Genomic DNA, 18,480 nt, shown 5'->3' with positions numbered 1-18,480 from the left:
GTCGTTGCAATAAGAAACGATACATAGCTTACATGTCGCATTAAACTGGCAGATTTTAGAATGTTGTAGGCAATTATTTTGCAAGTAATTACATTTTTTAAATTACATTTAATCTTGTCTTGCCTGGATCTTTGGTGTAAACTCGTGAACGCCCCTCATGAACACCTGAACGCCCCCCTTTAAAAAATCTTGCTTCCAACGCCCCCCATTGTTCTCTGAACACCCCCGTTGAGAACCACTATACTAGACTCTCATCATTCTATCGAGAATCAGGCGAGAACAGAGTCTGCTGCCATGAATGTATCGCTATGAGTGTCCACTATCCCTCGAGTGATAATCAAGGAAGAACAAAGCTTCGTACCAGTCTCTTTCAGCTAGTCTCGTGAATGTATCATAATGAGCACATGCAGCTTCCTCGAGGAGTCGAACATGCTCCGCCAGCAGTGCTAGCCTTACACACGCATTCAAAGTCTCCTGAAGACAAAAAGGTTGATGACGATTCAGTTTTCTCTTTATCTATAGTGGTCACAGTAAAAAAAAAAAAAAAATTATATAAAATGAAACAACTAAAAAAGGTCCACGCATTGTGAGTTGAAATAAACTTTTAAAAAAAGTAATTTTTTCAGGTATGAGAGAAAGAAAGAAAAAGAAATCGGATGACTGGAGTTGTTTTATGAAATGACAAGAACAGGCTTTAGCAATCATGCCAGAGAAAAGCTTTCTAAAATCAGTGGTTTGTTCACTTTGTTTCCCCATTCCAAATGACAAACATGTGGAGGCCCCACACTGTGAGTGGATTACATTCTGTGCAATACAATATCTCTTACAGCTGAGGTCAACAGTTCAGCTTCCACAACGACTTTATTCAGGCAATGATGCGAGCCCAAGCCTACCACATTTTGTCATTCTGAATTTCACGGCTGAGTTTCCCAAACTGAACCAATTCCTGCTGACATGTTGCCAATGGATGAGGGTTTGATAGACTAGTCATGGCGGTTATCCCACACTCGCGCTGTCAGACAGGTGACGGCGAGCAACAGTGTGCATTTGCAAATCGATTTTCAGCAATACGGGAAGAACAGGAAAAGACGTTTGCTGAAATGGAATCAATTGTGTATGCAAGTGGAAAGAAAAAACAGATAAACGATTTACTGAAACATTGCAACAGGAGGTGAAGAACAGTCCCAAATTGCCAAATTGCAAATAAATGTACTGTACAGTACATTGCACAATATGGTATAGCACACTGCTGTGTACACATTTTAATAACAGCTGTGTATCATATTGACTCTCTGCTAGTAAGCTGTAATTGTGTAAATGATTTATGTGTTTCTCAACAATATACTGTATAGCTGCAACATGTCTGAAGTCTACATGAAATGAGTAAAACAGGATTTTGAATACATTTTTATGGAGTTTATTCATTATAAATGGATTAGATTAGAGGGGGTTATATTAATTTAATAATTAATATTAGTATAATTATAATAGCACTATCAGTAATCTAATAAAAAACATAGGGTAAAAAAAACAACAACAAAAAAAAAAAAATCCGCAGAAAGGGAAAGTAGTTTCAGAGTAAGTCATTCAATATATGATTATAAATTAATCAAAATACCTTTTCTTCAGAATACCATCCACTGATTAATCATTTACAATAAGACAAGAAATGTGCATTAAGAAAGCAAATAGGACCAATTTAGATTTCATGTTCAAACAAACATGATTTTAAGAATGGATTGCTTTATTTATATGATGCTGCCTCATTATATGAATTAAATGGGAATAGAACACGTGAATCAATGACAAAATTATACAATCATACAGTTTATGAGGTCATTTCTTAAACCATTCTCTGAACTTAAGACCAAATACAAAGCAGTTATAAAATTCCTGCCTAGCACAACAGCCTTATGAGACTTCATGTTAAAACTTTTGAATCAGTTGTGTTGACTTCTGCATCATTATTAAGGGTCTTAATTGCACACAGAAGACAACACTTTACAGTGAAGACGTTATGACTGTTTAGCTGCACGAAACATTTGTTTCTGACCTATGCAGGAAATTGTTATGCAACATGCAATTACATGACATTACATGACAACAGGCTTGTGTATAGATGAGAGTGTTAAAACCTATTAATTAACAAGTCCCCAGGGAACCCTCTTTACAAATTTGTGTCCAATATTAACTAAAGCAATAATGCAGTTTTTTGTTCTATTTTGGTGAATTTCTTAGGGGACTAAAAGCTGGGTTTGATGCATGAATGGTGATCGTACTTTCAATTGCACTCAGGACTTTTGCATGAGCATACCCTCTTTTTCATAAATTAATACTATTGGGAATAAATTAGTTCTCTGCTAATTAGGCTGGCAGCCAGTTTTGAATGCCATGCTAAGCGAACATCGAGCATGGAACGCTGGCACTGTGTCATCCGAGGAGAGAAATATTCCTCTATTCTCCAGCGCTTATCCCAGTTCCACACCACTAATCAGGATGCCAATTTTATCCCCTCATAACGAGGATCCACACTGCTCTTATATTCCACATCAGAATCCTTATTTGCATATGAGCCGTCCCAGTGTTTTGTCACTTTGAAAAAGTAACTGTCATCCAAAACACTCTCTTGTAGCAGCTTCTTAAAGCAGCTTCTTAAAGCATACATCAGTTCTACTTAGACCTCGTCCAAGTTGCAATTACTTATCGCTGGGCCCAGATGGAATCTGTGGGCTTTTATTGCATTTTCTGCACTTATTTTAGGAAAACTCATCTAAATGGATTTAAACGTGGTAAAATGTTGAGAGTACTACTTTTATTTGTAGCAGAAAATGTAATCAAATTAGCCAAACCGTTGAATAAATAAACATGCAGTGTTAGGCAAGCTACTCAAAATGCAGCACTACATGTTACACTACTAATGAATGAATGAATGAGGCATTTATATAGCGCTTTCATATGTACTTCTGTACATATGAAAGCATATGATTCTGTACACGCTTACGTTGCTGTGAAGAAGAATCCTCTAGAGAACTTTTTTCTACCCTGCTGCTTTGAGAATCAGAAGAGGACAAGTTGGGTTGTTACTGTCAGGGTTTAACTGCAATTATCCCTTCATTAAAATATATTAGATCATTAATAATCAGTCAGCCTTGCCACATTTAGATGCAATTAAAACTTACTTCACTCCAAGGTGTTGGGAGTCCAAGCTGCACGGCAGTCATATTCACCACGTCTGCTTAACTAACATGACGATATGTGAATCCATCATCAAAATCTGATCTCAAAGGCAGAAATAACAGTCACACCAAAATAAAATAAATAAAATTAATATCCCTCCCTTATTTTACAAATAGAAGCTTTAGCAACTGCAAGCCAGGCCTTTTACGAGACCGAGAAAACTTGTAGCTTTAAAGAAATGTCACGTCCTAATGAGAGAGGCTCAGCTGCCGGTGCAAAACACTCCTGAGAAAATGACAATATGAGCTCAATTGACACCCTCCCTATTTCTCCCTCCCTTTCTGTTATCGTTGCTCCCATCAAACGCATTGGGAGCAACGACAAAAGTGCCAATTGACCTTTACAATCCGTAGCTGTTTGCCTCCTGCAAAAATCGTAAGTGACGAGGTTCCGATTCTGGTCACAGTCATTGGTTTTGTGGCAATCATCGTCCGTCTTGCATGAATCGGTGTGTGCTTAATTATGGATGGGTAGTTTTTTTGCCGGTACATGCTCTGAAAATGAATTCAATTAACCCCTTGACTGGTGAACATTGGCGATGTTGTGTGGAATGTGGAGCTTCCGTGTCAACTCTTGACAAGTGACAGGAGATAATTGAGTTAAAGTGCATTAAAAATACTCCAGTTATACTGACATTTGGCCTGGACACTAGATATTTGCCTCACTATTTGAAATGTCACACCTCTGCTTCCAGTTATTTTCTGTGGCCATTATTTATTTCTGGACCGAACACTGAATTGCGCATAATTGCATCAGACACAAAGAGATTGTACAAAGGGACAGCCGTATTACAGCATACCTTGACACAATGGCAGTGGACAGAGAAAGTTCCCATAGTGGAACTGGAAATGTGGTCATTTTATTGAGAGAGACAATAAAAAAGAGGGAAGAGCGTTATTGGGGAAAGAGGGCAGGATTGAGAACATTACAGGCCAGTTACTATTTGGGCCAAAAAACAAACAAGCAAAAAAATTAAATAAAATGGGCTGCTCAAATAAACCGAAAAGTTCTGATAGTTCAAGATTAACTTAATAAAAAAAATTAAAAAAATAAACTATCATAATTGCAACTTTATATCCCACAATTGCAGCTTTATATCTCCCAATGTTACTTTATATCTCACAATATGATTTGTATCTGGCAATTGCGACTATTTAATGTGCTGACTTAATTTCTCATAATTCCAACTTCATATATCATATATATATATATATATATATATATATATATATATATATATAGTCATATATAGGCTACACACACACACACACACACACACATACATACATACACACACACACACACATATATATATATATATATATATATATATATATATATACACACACACACACACAATATTACAGATAAGCGGACATCTGTTGCTTTTCAGATGTCCTCAGGCGGTTCATTTTCAACCTAGTATTCCATCAGAGAAAAAGTTCAAGGTCAGTGGCAGTCAGCCCGAGCGCTGGAGCGAGTCGCGAGTTGTGGTTTTTTAGGAGCAATTAAACTGAATGCTAACAGAAGGCTGAGAACTATGTATGCGGAAAGGATGATGCTGGGGTCATCTTGGTTATCATTGGAGACACAAGCAGAGATTTCTATAGGGATCAAACTCATCCTTCATGATGAAAAGATAATGCAAAGTTATATTGCAGCTTTGTGAGTGGTTGAATGGTTGTCACTAAAATAAAGAAATGTAACCAGTCACATGACATAGATCTGTTAAGCTATTCACAAGCACTTCATTTCACAGTGAATAGTCCCATTTCAAAAGATAAATGTGTAAGTCCACGTAAAAGGGGCATGATTGACTTAATGGAAACCAGAATGACAGAATAAGTACAGATAGCTGAGATAAAAAAAGGTCTTTCCAAAGAAATTTAGCAGAGGGCACATTAAACTTGAAACATGGGTTATGAAAACTAGATTAAGACCTTTACACATCACATTCTGTACAACTGTACATTCTTTACTGTCCTTCAAATTCTTGTTTATACATGTATTTGTATGCCTATCTATCTAACTATATAACTGAAATCAATCAATAAATGAATAAATAATGGGAAAAATATATAAAATAAATAAATAAATGGCACTTGCACCATATTAAATGTAGTGTTCATCATCTAGAGATAAGCTTTGGGTGAAAATATGAAAATAAATAAATAAATAAATGAATTAGTGTGAAAAAAGTGTAAATATTAATATATAATCCGTTAATACTATACATACTATTCCTTTTGAACTACATATGTAATTTATCAAAGTATTTTCTTGTCTCCTCCACCATGATGACAAATGAAATAGGTCTATGCAAGTCAGATCTCAAACCAAAGTATGTCCAGATGGATGTATACTGTCCAGAAATGAGCTTCTACTGTTTAGCTTTTAATTTTGTCCAGAAATGATATTATCCTGATTAAATGCCAGGGAAAATAGGGGAAAATCCAAGGGGTAACTTAACAGATGGCACTCAGGCATTAACCTCTGCACTATTTGTTCTGTGACGAGAGGGCAGAGTTTCATTTTATTACCAATATAACAGAGTAATGCAGATTTGAAGCGCTTTGACAGAACGAAATCCAGGGCAATCTCTCTGATGGACAACCAACCCCCTTCTCGCTTACTCACACAAACATACTCGCTCTCTCTGTACTATCTCCATACTTTCTCTTGCCCTGTCATAATTCCGCCTCTTTCTTTTCCTCCCTCACTCTTTCAGCATCTGTCTTCATGCCTCTTTTATCCCACCTTTCCTCTCTCTCTCTCTCTCTCTCTCTCTCTCTCTCTCTCTCTGTCTGTCTCCACCCCCGCAGTTCTAGCACTTGCTGCAAGACCCGTTCAGCTGTCACAGATATAAGCAGACATTATCCACTGGCATACATTTGTGCCTTGGACTTCTGCAAGTAATGACTGCAGCATTAGGATTACCTCTGGACCCCCCCTCGACTATTCAACTGCAATCATTCTGTCTGTGATGGAGGGGGAGGAAGCAGCCTTTATCACACAGGGAGAGTTGACATAAGTTAGAGCGGTGGAGAATGAGTCATCAAATACAGTTACTCGTTCTGAGCGGCTAATGCTTATGCTAGCTGCGCTTCTGCTGAGCAGGAAATGATGGCTTCGTTAAAGAGCTTGTATCTGTCATTAGAATACTTCCACATGCAATACGTGCAGCTAACAGGGAGACATGTAACATATATGGCTGCTTCAAATGGAGATTTGAAGGGACAGTATACTCAAACTAAAATTCTGTTTGATTGCTCACTTTCATGTCGTTCCAAACGCGTTTGACTTTGTTTCCTCGTGGTACACAAAAGGAGAAATGCTAAAAAAAAAGTACTGGTCATTTTTTTCAACATAATGTCAATGTCAATCTCAATATAGCACCATTAATCCCAACCGAGGTTGTCCAATGTGCTGCACATACTGTAATACAATACAGTAGTCCAATCTAGAAGTAATAAAAGCATGAATTAATTGTTCAAAATTTTTTCTTGACAGAATAGGATAGAATAGAATAATTACAACAAATGGGGAGCTTTAAAGTCCCCGTGAAACCGGAAGTTGCAAACGACTTTTCTCCAGTGTTGTGATGTATTTCCAAGTGAAACGGAATATTGAACAGAGGGCAGGGTTTTACTTCAGCGCTCCTCCTCTCAATCTCTCCTCATAGTAGACTAACGGTTTGAGGGGAGTGGTTAAGCGTTTTCAACCCAAGCCGTCAAACTGACGTCATCAGAAAAGGAACGCCATTCCAGACCGGAAGAAACTTTTCAGATTTTGATAAAAGATTACCACGGCAAACAATTTTTTTCTGTGTATTAACTTGCACTGATTAATTGTTCACCACAAGACTAGTAATATGCTTTAACAAAGTAAATAGGGTCAATTTTGATTTCATGTCGACTTTAAAGGTTCAACAAGGATGCAAATGCACCATGAAAGTGGACCATACAACTTGTGTGCTATATTCCAAATCTTTTGATTCATACAATGGCTTTGTGTGAGAAAGACTGAAATATTCTCCTCCAGCGAGCTGTTGATGAAAACCGCTGTGATCAAATTTTTGAATCAATGAGCTGAAACCAGATCAGTCTGATTTGTAAATGAATCATTCAGACTGGTTTGTAAACAACTGCAATCTGACTCAAAAGAACATTTAATTCACGAATTAGACATTATTACATCTCTCACGAAGACATTGAGGGAAGCTAGGGGGACGTCAAGATATTTAATGAATAATGACTTAAATTTTGGGTATGTTCCTCACTTAAAACCATTGAATGACTTCAGAATACCCTGGAATACAGCGCACAAGACGTATAGACCACTTTTATGCAACATAGGGTATGTTTACAAAACAACAATTTGGCACCAAACGAGCCAAATCTTTTTCCTTTGCAATTTTTGCATACAGAACGCAACGTTGTCAAAATGATCGCGAAAATGACTAAAAACGCTGCATTGTGCATGCCAGGCCAGCAGTTGGAAAGTCACTTTGTAAAGAAACACTACACACCGAAAGACTGAACAAGTAATATGAATGCATGACGTCACCGTTTTCATAAATTCACGTTTTTGTAGTTTACTCTGAGATGATAATGGTAACATTTTCAAAAACGTACACTTTGAAACCATTATCAGGCTCCCAAAATGACGTTGTCGTGTAAATGAACGGCCAAAACGCATACATTTTTTTCCAGTTATAGTTGAAAACAGTGTTGTGTAAATGGCCCCATAGGCTCATTGGAAAAACGTGCCTCTACCAAAACATTCCTATACATACAATACATTGCATTTTTTTCTAGATGAAAGAGGATTACAAACAATTTCCCATGATAACAAATTATTGATTAATAATGACTTATTTCCACACAGTACCTTGCAAAATATTGTTATGACTTCAAAACACATTTACCACAGAGCAGGGGTGGGCAACTAAGATCCACTTTATTGCATTGTTAAGCTCCAACCCTATAAAATACACCTGAACAAGCTAATCGAGGTCTTCAGGTCCTACAAGAAAGCTACATGCAGGTGAGTCTGGTCAGGGTTCGAGCTAAACTCTGCAGGGATGTGGATCGCAAGGGCCAGAGTTTCCCAGCCCAGCCATTGTCATTATTTGTAAACTAATACAGTTTGACATTTGCATTACATAACCAGCTCCATACGCATTTCTTTTCTGATGTAGTAAACTTTGGTAGTTCACTTGGTACAGCATTCACGGTCCTGTGAAACACACAATAAAACTCAAAGCTCAAAGACTGGTGGAAGCACAATAAAATGGCATGGCTGTTTCAACAAATGCGTTTTTATTTGAAGTTTGTTTTGGGGTAGGTTATTTTTTTTGCTTTTGTGTCCTTTTTAAATCTTAAAAACTCAAATCCCCATTCATTTTAAATGCTTTCAGTAATTCCTCAAAATATCTCTGTTTATGTTCACAGAAAAATGAAATGCAAATGATGATAGGATGTATGGATGAACTGTAAGCAAATTTCTAAAGGACAAAATTCTGCTGTCTGCATTAAAACAGAAACATAAAAATTTAACCGGCAAGCAAAAGCTAAGATTATAAAAGGCATCCGTGACTGTACTTCACTGGAGAGTAGACCTAAAAAGCAGGTGACAAGTGACAAGCAGTTCCCTCACCAAGAAAATGAATCGATTTCAAACAAGCTCTCATTTTATGTAGAAAATAATAATAATAATCCTAGAGCAAAGTATGATGGATTTAAGCAAATTTCACAAGACACTACAACACTTACCAGATCTTGTGTTCATTAGTTTTCACTAAGCCAGTGCAATATGCAAAGGTCAGGATTATTTGATTCAACTAAATAGGGCATAATGATCACACATGCTGAATTGATAGTAGGGTGTAACAAAAGACAAAGCTCGGGCAGAGCGGGCAATTACAGAGAAACAAAATAAAAAGCAGTGAATCGTGACTAACAAACAAAATCACTGACTCAGATCACAACAGGAAACACACAAAGGCTATTTCAGACCAATCTGGCCCTCTAGACAAAAAGAGAGTCTGAAGACATTAAAGAAGTAAAACGCTGACACAAGATAGTATTGTGAAGTGTTATTTAAATTTTTTGTGGATCTATACAGTTTTAGCAATTATATCTTAGAGTGCTGAGCGCTTTTCAGCCGGCGCTACATTGTGTTCCTTCATGCGCACGTTTTAAATGAAATCTTCTAGCACAATGCATTGTTAATTAAGGTATACATAGAGGTCATTTAAACTTTTTTTTTCAATTCAAACACTATGAAACATGTTTAAATGCATGCATAGTCCTATAATTTTCCACAAAGCAGAACTGTCATACTGTACATGTACGAACGGTAGTTAAGTGTATGAGAACAATATACTGAGCAAGGCCAATTGGACCACATACAATCTGCCTTGGGAGGAGCTGAGATTGAATATGATTGTTGTTTCTAACACATGTCATTTAGGGTGCAAGTTATTATCAAGATGGATATATAATAGATCTTCCTGACATCGTTACAAATGCCAGATACTTAATTAAAATCTCTTCAGATACTTTAAGTGAAGTGTATATTTGTAATCCACCATACATCCTACTTGCATTATGGCTGTAATTAGATATTCCATGACATTGTGAGCTGTAGGGGAGAATAAGAGAACGTAGCCACAGCCAGAACATGTTTTTCACCTTCCCCATAGATGAAATGATGGTTAACACTTACATCTGACCCTCTCGTGTGCCTGTCTCCGAGTCAAACCGAGTCAAAGTCCTCTTCAGCAATTCATGCTATGCTATGCTGTGATAATATGGAATGCATTACATTGCATTAACCTCTGCACCTGCGCTAATTGAATCTGCGAGCCTTAATGAGACACAGAGAAAAGATCGGCAATGTGCATCGCTCACCAAGGTTGTCTGTAATTACAATTAATGATGCCCCTATACTTTTTCATTTATTTCTCCAGAAAACTAATGGTTTGCCAATCAACCACGACAAAAACGTATGTTCTAGCCTGAATGTAAGTTAATTAGGTCCAGCTAAAGTGCATGAGCAACAAGCAAGCCCAGTACTTACACAGCACTATGAGCTCCACGATGGCCTCTCTGGGTTTGACGTTGAAACCGTTGTACTGGCTGGTTTGGCAGCGGTACGTTCCGGTCATCTCACGGGAGACGTTGACGATGCGCAGAACTCCATCGTAACTTTCGGTTTGCATGTTGCCATCTGGCATGGGTGCCTCCTTATCAGCACGGGACCAAAGGATGATGGGTTTGGGTTTGCCGGAGACCAGGCACTGCAGCTCTACTGTGTCGCCCTCCTGAGTGGCCAAAGGTGACTTTCCTCGTGGGACGGTCAGGTTGGGTGGAACTAAAAGAGAGTAGATGATGATCAAAATGTACATATTACATATTTTACTCCACAGTCCTTGGAGGAATGTTCTGGGTACAAGTCGACAGCATTTATTGTATAATGATAATAACCAGAAAAAATACATCTACACCAGTAAAGTTTGTATACTATACTACTACAAAATTGTGACATAAGTATCATTTTTTCAATGATTTTGAAAGTGTTTTATACTCAAAAATGCTGTTTTCAATTTTAATCTACTTTACAATGTAATTTATTCCTGTGATGGCAAAGTTGTATTTTCAGCAGCCATTACTCTAGTATTCAGTGTGACCTGAATAATTTTTTTCTTTTTGTGCATTTAAAAAAAAATAAATCACCAATTTTGTAGTGGGACTACTGCTCTAGGTGAATAAACATCTTGTCACAGACATAATATCTGTATCGGTTTTGCCAGTACATCAATAGAGACATCTTGTCACCCACCAGGTGTCAGGTAACTACGTTTCTTGCTGGTTTTCGCCGTCAGACATCATAAACGTATGCAGACGACAGGAAGGAGACAAGTTTATGCACTTCTGCTGATTCCAGACAACAGTCTGGCAAACTACCCGCTCAGCTCCATGTAAACAAGGATGTTGTCACCTTCCTTCTTGGTATTCTAGCAGGACATTGTGTGAAGGTTACTAGGTTTACAGGCCTTATCGCTGTTGTGTTGTCATGACGACAAAAGACAGAATATCATTTTACACACTTTTCTATCACTATAGTCTCATGTTAACACATATAATATGCGTTTTGTGTGGCTATGCTATTTTTTTGCCTATAAACAGTACATATTTTAATGTTTATTGCCAAGTTTCATTTACTTAAATTGTAAGTGTTCTTTCTTTAACTAAGGGATAAAACAACCTTATTTGCTGTTGTAATGGACATAGAAATGTCACAAATGCTGTCGACTGACCCTACTTTGTATTCGACCCATACCATTCCTTCAAATGTTTCCAGTTATACTCAGGATGTCTAGGTGCAAGGGAATCTTAGTTTTCCACATCAAATCCTCAATGACTGAACAATTTGTCCAGAATACTTTCTGCCAACTTTTTTGATTGAGTCCAGACCTTAGAAACAGCAGGGTCAGGTTGTAATGACATGATCTGTGAAACAGGACAACTGAAGATGTCTACAGTTCAACAATGCCACAGACACACAGCTTCCTCTGATAAGAGCCACTCGGGTGCTGCATAGGCCCCTTCCATTAAACACACTGTAAATCTTGACTTTACTATGTTCAAAGTATCTGCGGCCGGTTTCACAAAGCTATTTTAGTCCGGTCTATAGAGTTAGACAAGTCTAAAATGTGCTCATAGACTAATCTAATGCATGTTAGACTGTTTCACAAAAATAAAGACTGACTTAATTTAGACCAAAAAAATTAGACACCTTAGGCCGGTGACACACTGGATGCGTGGCGTGAGCGTGGCGTTTCTGTTGCGTGGCGGCTGCGTCGCGTTTTCCATGTCTTTGCACACCAGAAACGTGTCTGACGCGGCGCTGCTGCTGCGAGGTGACATGATAAGCCTCATTGGTGATATATTTGACATACGGGGAGAGAGTTGTGGAAGGCCTATACTTCATGTTAAACATAAATATATAGCAGCAAAGACAACGTCGGCAGTGTTGACGGCAAAATAGGCTACAGAATATTTCGTTCTGTATTGACAGGTGCAGTATTTGAAAATCGATCATATTTTTTTTAATTACATTTATATTTGCATTTATGTCAAAACCTAGACACTTTCAAACATCAAAATTACATTTATTAATATGTATTCGTGTCAAAATGACATATAAACATCTTTTCCTATTCTATTTTGCCTGGAAACGCTTCCAACACACTTCACTGGATAAAAATGATGTTATTTAAGCCAGCGCAAATACCTGTGTTTACATCCTGTTTTCGGTTGAAGTCCAAAGTAGTCGATTGTCGAGTTCACGCGCATAGGTTTAGTTACCTATGATCACGCGCGTGAACTCGGCAATCGACTACTTTGGACTTCAACCGAAAACAGGATGTAAACACAGGTATTTGCACTGGCTTAAATAACATCATTTTTATACATATTTTTCACATCTACTGCAGTCAGATTCACTCGTGTTCACTCTGAAGGAATCACTCACATGACCTGTGCACTTGTAATGACACATCAAGGATGTAAAGAGGCTAAAAGCAGGTTTAAAACTTGCCCCATTGAAGTCAACAGGGTGCAAATTTTAAAAAGAGGATAACACGGTGTAGGCAACACCCTTTTTTTTGTCGTTGTTCTCTGTATTGACAGCACTCCAAATTGACAAAAAAATGAGCTCAATGTTAAAATTGACCAGAGTTCTCCTTTAAGTGCTTTGTGCAACGGTCTGATTTAGATGTCTATCTGAAGTCTGACTATCTACTATATCTAAGCCATAGTCAAAGTCTATCTTTGTGAAACCGGCCCCCTGGACATGAATTGTCCAAGTCTCGATAGCCCACTTCACAAGCACCATTAATAAAAGAGCTGCATGAAAACAAGGGTCCTTGTTGGGTAGTGAGCATATCACTTGATTGTGTTCTTCTGGGATTCTCTTAAAAAGTGGGAACAAACTTTTTTTTAAGTCCTATTTTAATATAATACAAAAAACGGGAGGTCATAATGAAAGCTATCATGCACGTATGAGATGTGCGGTATGAAAGAAGATGACAAAGACAGATAAATACTGTACAGTGGAAAATAAGAACTTTTTTCCTCTGGATAAAAAATAGAAATCTACTTTTCTCTCCTCCAGAAGGTGAGTGGGAAAGACTGATTTATATAAAGGGATGGTAATGAGTATAGCATGAAAAAAGAGGAGAACAATGCTGAATGTATTTCCGATTGCGACTGCAGGGGGCCTGGTGGGAGAGAGATCTTGCGTCTGCAGGTTGATTAAGCATGACTTCTTTTGCAGACCCAGGGCAAACAAACAAACAAACAAACAAACAAACATAGGATATTTTGCATAATGAAATGAGTCAGAAAATAAATCACATTATCCATTCTTTCAACATTAAAAGCCTAAAACAGCATTATCTATGTTTTGTGACAGAAAAAAAATCTTTTAGATCTACATTTGTATCATTAAAATGTCATCAGTGGGGGAGGCTGAGATTATTTTGTTTTATTGAAGCTATAAAGCCGTAATGTGCCGAAACAGTCGGTAAAACAATAATAAATGTAATCACCATAAAAATGTTTTAATAATAAATAATTTTAAAGTTTTTTTTTTAATTTCAAAGAGTGATGGAATCCTACCATTAACCCCATTTCCACTGCAATTGTTTCTCATTTACTCAGTAATGCATGCATGATTTCTAATTAATTCATTTTTATAATGAATAAATCCATGTTCCTGTAAGTGCCAAGCTGCTTAAAACATGTTACGGTTTCATCTGCTGAAATTTAAAGACTGAGGTTCTCAGCAAATCTCTTTGAATCCTCATGGCAGTGATATTTAACAGATTCAGATGTATGACCTTCATACATACAAACAAACAAATAAATATCGGCAAATATTGAAAACAAAAAGACATTAATGCATGAGGTCAGTGGTGTTTTGGATTCCATCCTGGGGTGGGCATTTGGATATGTGTGGCAGGCAATGTGTATATACATATTATGTATATATTTATATAAATCTAACATATATATAGACTTTCACGTTTCATGAGAAACTATTGAAAAGTTTCTCGTATGGAAACTTATTTCTTCGTTAGGGCAGTACGTCATATTTCAAGGCCTTACGGCCGCTTTAATGGATTTAACTCAGAGAGGTGTTTAATTCGGATTTAACTGGCGCAGTAGGAGGCTCAGTGTGCATTGTCCTATATGGTTCATAAAAAAACATTGGTACAGTAAAAATGAAAAAAAAAAAAGGGATTTCTTTAGGGCAGTATTTGGGTCAATGACATGACGTGCATATTTTGTGTCCAAGTGCATTATTTTCTTTTAAAATAATTTGATAAATTCATGACATATGTCACTTAATTCTATAAAATCTATTTATATTGAATTCATTTTTAGTACATTCTAATAATACATATTATTTTATGTTTTATTACCTTAAACCCCCAAAATGTCAGGTGGTGCAACTGTCCAAACAAGTTCTGTCTGAAAATGGTGTCTTAATAATATATATATATATATATATATATATATATATATATATATATATATATATATATATATATATGAAACTAAATAGTATGGCATCATTTTAGCTTTGAAACCTTTCATATAAACACTTTTTCCATGTCATGTGGTACAACTACAGTATGCTGTATATACATACAACTATTTGGTTGTACCACCTGACAATTCTTTTTTTCATTTAAACACTTTGAAATGTTATTTAACATCTGAAACTTGTTTAAACACATTGTTCATGACTCAAAAATATGCATCACATCAGTTTTGAAAAGATTTGTTAAAACACATTTTTTGAAGATTTAATTGTCAATGACCCATTTATATTGTGTCATATACAACTTAAATGATCAATTAAAAAATATTGGTACAGTAAAATGTACAAAAATGTTGGATTGTCGGATTTAACGCACCCTTACAGGTGGCGGAGAAATACAGATTTTCTTCATTCAATTCTAACAGCGCTTATTGTGAGCAGAGCCATAGACATAAAATACTTTAGATAGTGTTTTGTTATATTAAGGGGAGGCTCACGCTTCATTAAATGACAAATTAATAAGTAGCTGAATTCAGCCTTGTACTAGACAAACTGCTCTTACGAAATTTGAGCACTTTTTATCAGCCCAATGCACACAGCCGAACTGCGGCATAGTAAAATAGCAGCGACGCAAAGGAAATAGGTTATAGTAGGCTATACTGTATATAAACTGGAAATATTAATGTGTACGCACGCAAAAAAATCCAATGCATATGAAATTGTTTCTTGTGAGCACGCAAAAAGTTGCTTGTGTGAAAGTCTGTATATTTTACATTTTTTGCAAAGGTCCCTTTAGAGGCTCTGTAAAAACGAGCTACCCTCTCTTGTTTGTAAAGAATAAGAATAGCTCACCAGTGGTGGAAGAGATGTTGACGTCTATGCTGATCTCTGGTATCCCTCCGTTCTTTAGTGAGGCCACACAGGTGTAAGTGCCAAAGTCAGTAAACTTGAGGTCGATGATGTCCAGGTTTGTGGTTCCTGGGGCAACGTCTGGGTCAGTCTGGGTAATGACCATCCGCTCTGAGCTACGCAGTGGACGGCCGTTTTTAAGCCAACTGAACATCAGCTCCTCGGGCGGCGTAGCCTCCACCTGACAGGATATCTTCACCTCTCTGCCGATCTGGATGTTGTCATCATTATGATAGGGGTCTGGTGTGATCCAGAACCGGCCCTTCTTCAGAGCTGTGTGGACAGAATGAAATGCAACCGATTTAATAACAACAATAATGTTAATGTGGATATTTCTTCAACTTTGGCCAATTTTCGCCCTTTAATTGCTAGAAAATACAATCAAGACACACTCTAACTAGTTTATTCCACAGGAATTTTTTTTTTCACTAAGTTATTTAGGACTGTCATGATTCCTCGATTCAATTTCATTTACATTTTTATTGTATTTTATTTTGTTTAACTGAACAGAGGTCCAAAATGGAAACATTAGCACGGTATACCAAATACATAAAAGTGAAGCAACTCTAGTTACAGATAAGTATTCCTGATACATAGAATAGAGGAGTTCCAGACAGATCACAGTGGTAACATCAGATGAGTATATTAAGAGTTACAAATATGTAATGAAGTATAAGACCCAGTATATATTTATCACATTCCAAAGTAATCTAATACAGGCTTCCATATTTTCCTAAATATTTCTGGCTTGTCGTTATTGATAAATCGTAACTTCTCAATATGAATAATGTTCACCAGCTCACTTTGCAGCACATCGAATGTTGGAACAATATCCAGTTTCCACCTCTGAAGAATCAGTCTTTTTGCAAGAATCATAAATAAAGAAATACCCTGTTTTTCAAATTTACTGAAATAAGGTACTGAAATCACCCCAAAAATGGCAATCATCGGATCTGGAGCTATCTCTTTTTTATACACTTTTGAAAGTAGGTCGAAAATATCAATCCAGTACTTGTGAAGGTTGCAACATGTCCATAGTGAATGTAGAAGTGTACCTTCTGCAACCTTGCATTTATTACATACCGGTGATACTTCAGGGAAAATCTTATGCAATTTAGTTTTACACATGTATACTCTATGTAAAGATTTGAATTGGATTAAGTTGTGTCTAGTATTAATCGAGCAATCATGTATGTTTTGTAGGCATTCCTCCCATTTTGCATCCTCAATGGCGTAACCTAAATCCTCCTCCCATGCTTTCCTAATTGTAGTTGTGTCGCTATCCAGCAGATCAATTAATATATTATAGAAATATGACACCGCTTTGGAGTTTCCGGCTTTAAATCTGTTTATTTTCTCTAATTTGCCGTCCTTTTTAAATTGTTCAAAGTCGGGGAAATACTTTCTGACATAGTCTTTAATTTGCAGATATCTAAAAAAGTGAGAATTTGGTAGCTCATACTTTGATTGGAGCTCTTTAAATGACAGAAATTGCTCATTCATATAAAGTGAGCCAATGCAGCCTATTCCTTTCCGTTTCCAGAGTGAAAAAACCATATCATTAAGAGCGGGAATGAAGGAGTGATTCTTGCATATAGGGCTATCAGTGCTCAATTTTTGATCGCAATTTTACCTGTGCAAATTAACCAGCAAAATACCGGAAGTGGGGCATTCCACAGATTTGAATCCATGAAGTGCATTATTAGACCTTTATCACTGCACAATATATTAAAATCATACAAAAATCATAGTATAGTGCTACTGAAATCACAAAGGATGCGATTCAATGAATTAAATATATTGTGTATTTAACAGTGAAGGGCTGGGTTTCCCGAAACCTCCTTAACGCTACGTCGTTCTTAAGTTACACCTTAAGCTGTACCTTATCGTTAATACGTATTTCCCAAAACGTTCTTAGTTAAGTATATCTTCTGTAAGTCATACGTTCGGAAGGTTGGTCTGGACCACGCTTAGCTTTACCTTATCACTGTTGCAGCTGTTGCAAAAATCCCTGGCCAAATTAGTACCTACTGTTTTTTGACAAACAGGTCATGTGGTTATTTAATTGCCGTCTGAATCCACATCTCTGAGTTTACGAGAAGAGATTCAAAACCCACTGTTTAAATCCTTTTTGATCACTGCCGAGCATCGTACGTAAGATGTACACTTTTATTAATGAAATGAAAAGTATTTACAAGAACAATATTTCATCGCAGCTCCACCTCAGTGAACAAAAATGGGAAAGAGGTGATCTTCAAATCCAAAATTTGAAATGGTTATTATGGCAGCAATATATGACACAATTTAAAAATATGTAGGCTAGGCTATTATTGTTACGTCAACGGGTTGATGAAGAAGACGAAGGTAGGCAGAGATACAAAAATAGCAAAGGTTTTATTCCAACAAGTAAATATCCGAACATACGGAACAGTGTGTATGAACACAAACAATAACCGGCAAAGACATGGGTGAGAAGGGGAACTAAATACAGAGAAGATAATGACAAGACAACAGGTGAAGGAGATGATGCGTGAACACAGGTACTGATGATGATGACGATATGCAGGTGAAGGTGATGATGACGGAGGATTCTGGGAAGTGTAGTGCTGAGAAGACAGACGAAGACAGACGGTGAATGTGACAATTATAGGCTATTATAGTTTGGGTTATTTTTTATAATATCCCATAAGTCCTAATAAATGGAATTTCAGCTATTTC

At 36.9% G+C, this 18,480-nt stretch overlaps 1 protein-coding gene across 2 annotated transcripts in view; it reads right to left on the bottom strand.

Moving 5' to 3' along the window:
- Window positions 1-18,480, bottom strand: part of mdga2a (MAM domain containing glycosylphosphatidylinositol anchor 2a) — a 135,142-nt gene that overhangs the window by 45,746 nt on the left and 70,916 nt on the right. For both annotated transcript variants that reach the window (XM_079853312.1, XM_079853313.1), the window contains exons 7-8: window positions 15,706-16,035; window positions 10,321-10,614 (exon numbers count right to left, since the gene is read on the bottom strand). In XM_079853312.1, coding sequence (XP_079709438.1) covers window positions 10,321-10,614; window positions 15,706-16,035 — 624 coding nt within the window. The remainder of the gene's footprint in view (window positions 1-10,320; window positions 10,615-15,705; window positions 16,036-18,480) is intronic.

Source organism: Squalius cephalus (assembly GCF_949319135.1).
Source record: "Squalius cephalus genome assembly, chromosome: 20".
Lineage (NCBI taxonomy): Eukaryota > Metazoa > Chordata > Actinopteri > Cypriniformes > Leuciscidae > Squalius > Squalius cephalus.
Note: the sequence above shows the minus strand (reverse complement) of the source record. Positions and strands in the feature narration are given on the sequence as shown.